The following is a 242-nucleotide window of genomic DNA, read 5'->3' on the forward strand; positions in this document are numbered from 1 at the left end:
CCGACAGTCGGCTCTACAAGTTTAAACAGCCCCGATGCTGGCGACGTACACTGCACGTCGTCAGTCACGAAGGGGTTAAACACTGTTACAATGGGCAGCCACTCACCTCATCTGGATTTTCAAAGGCGTCATCTTCCTCCCCAATCACCCATTTCTGCAGAGAACACAGAACACACACGGGATGAGTGCAAGGAAAAACATTCCCTTCTTCTAACCATGCAATGGGGACAGAAAGGTGGAGA

At 50.4% G+C, this 242-nt stretch overlaps 1 protein-coding gene across 1 annotated transcript in view; it reads right to left on the bottom strand.

The window, feature by feature from the left end:
- Nucleotides 1-242, bottom strand: part of LOC108801515 (oocyte zinc finger protein XlCOF7.1-like) — a gene marked incomplete at its 5' end in the record, with an annotated part of 7,360 nt that overhangs the window by 5,191 nt on the left and 1,927 nt on the right. Inside the window, one exon of the mRNA XM_018573402.1 lies at nucleotides 107-154. Coding sequence (XP_018428904.1) covers nucleotides 107-154 — 48 coding nt within the window. The remainder of the gene's footprint in view (nucleotides 1-106; nucleotides 155-242) is intronic.

Source organism: Nanorana parkeri, unplaced genomic scaffold (assembly GCF_000935625.1).
Source record: "Nanorana parkeri isolate BGI_ZX_2015 unplaced genomic scaffold, ASM93562v1 scaffold2364, whole genome shotgun sequence".
NCBI lineage: Eukaryota > Metazoa > Chordata > Amphibia > Anura > Dicroglossidae > Nanorana > Nanorana parkeri.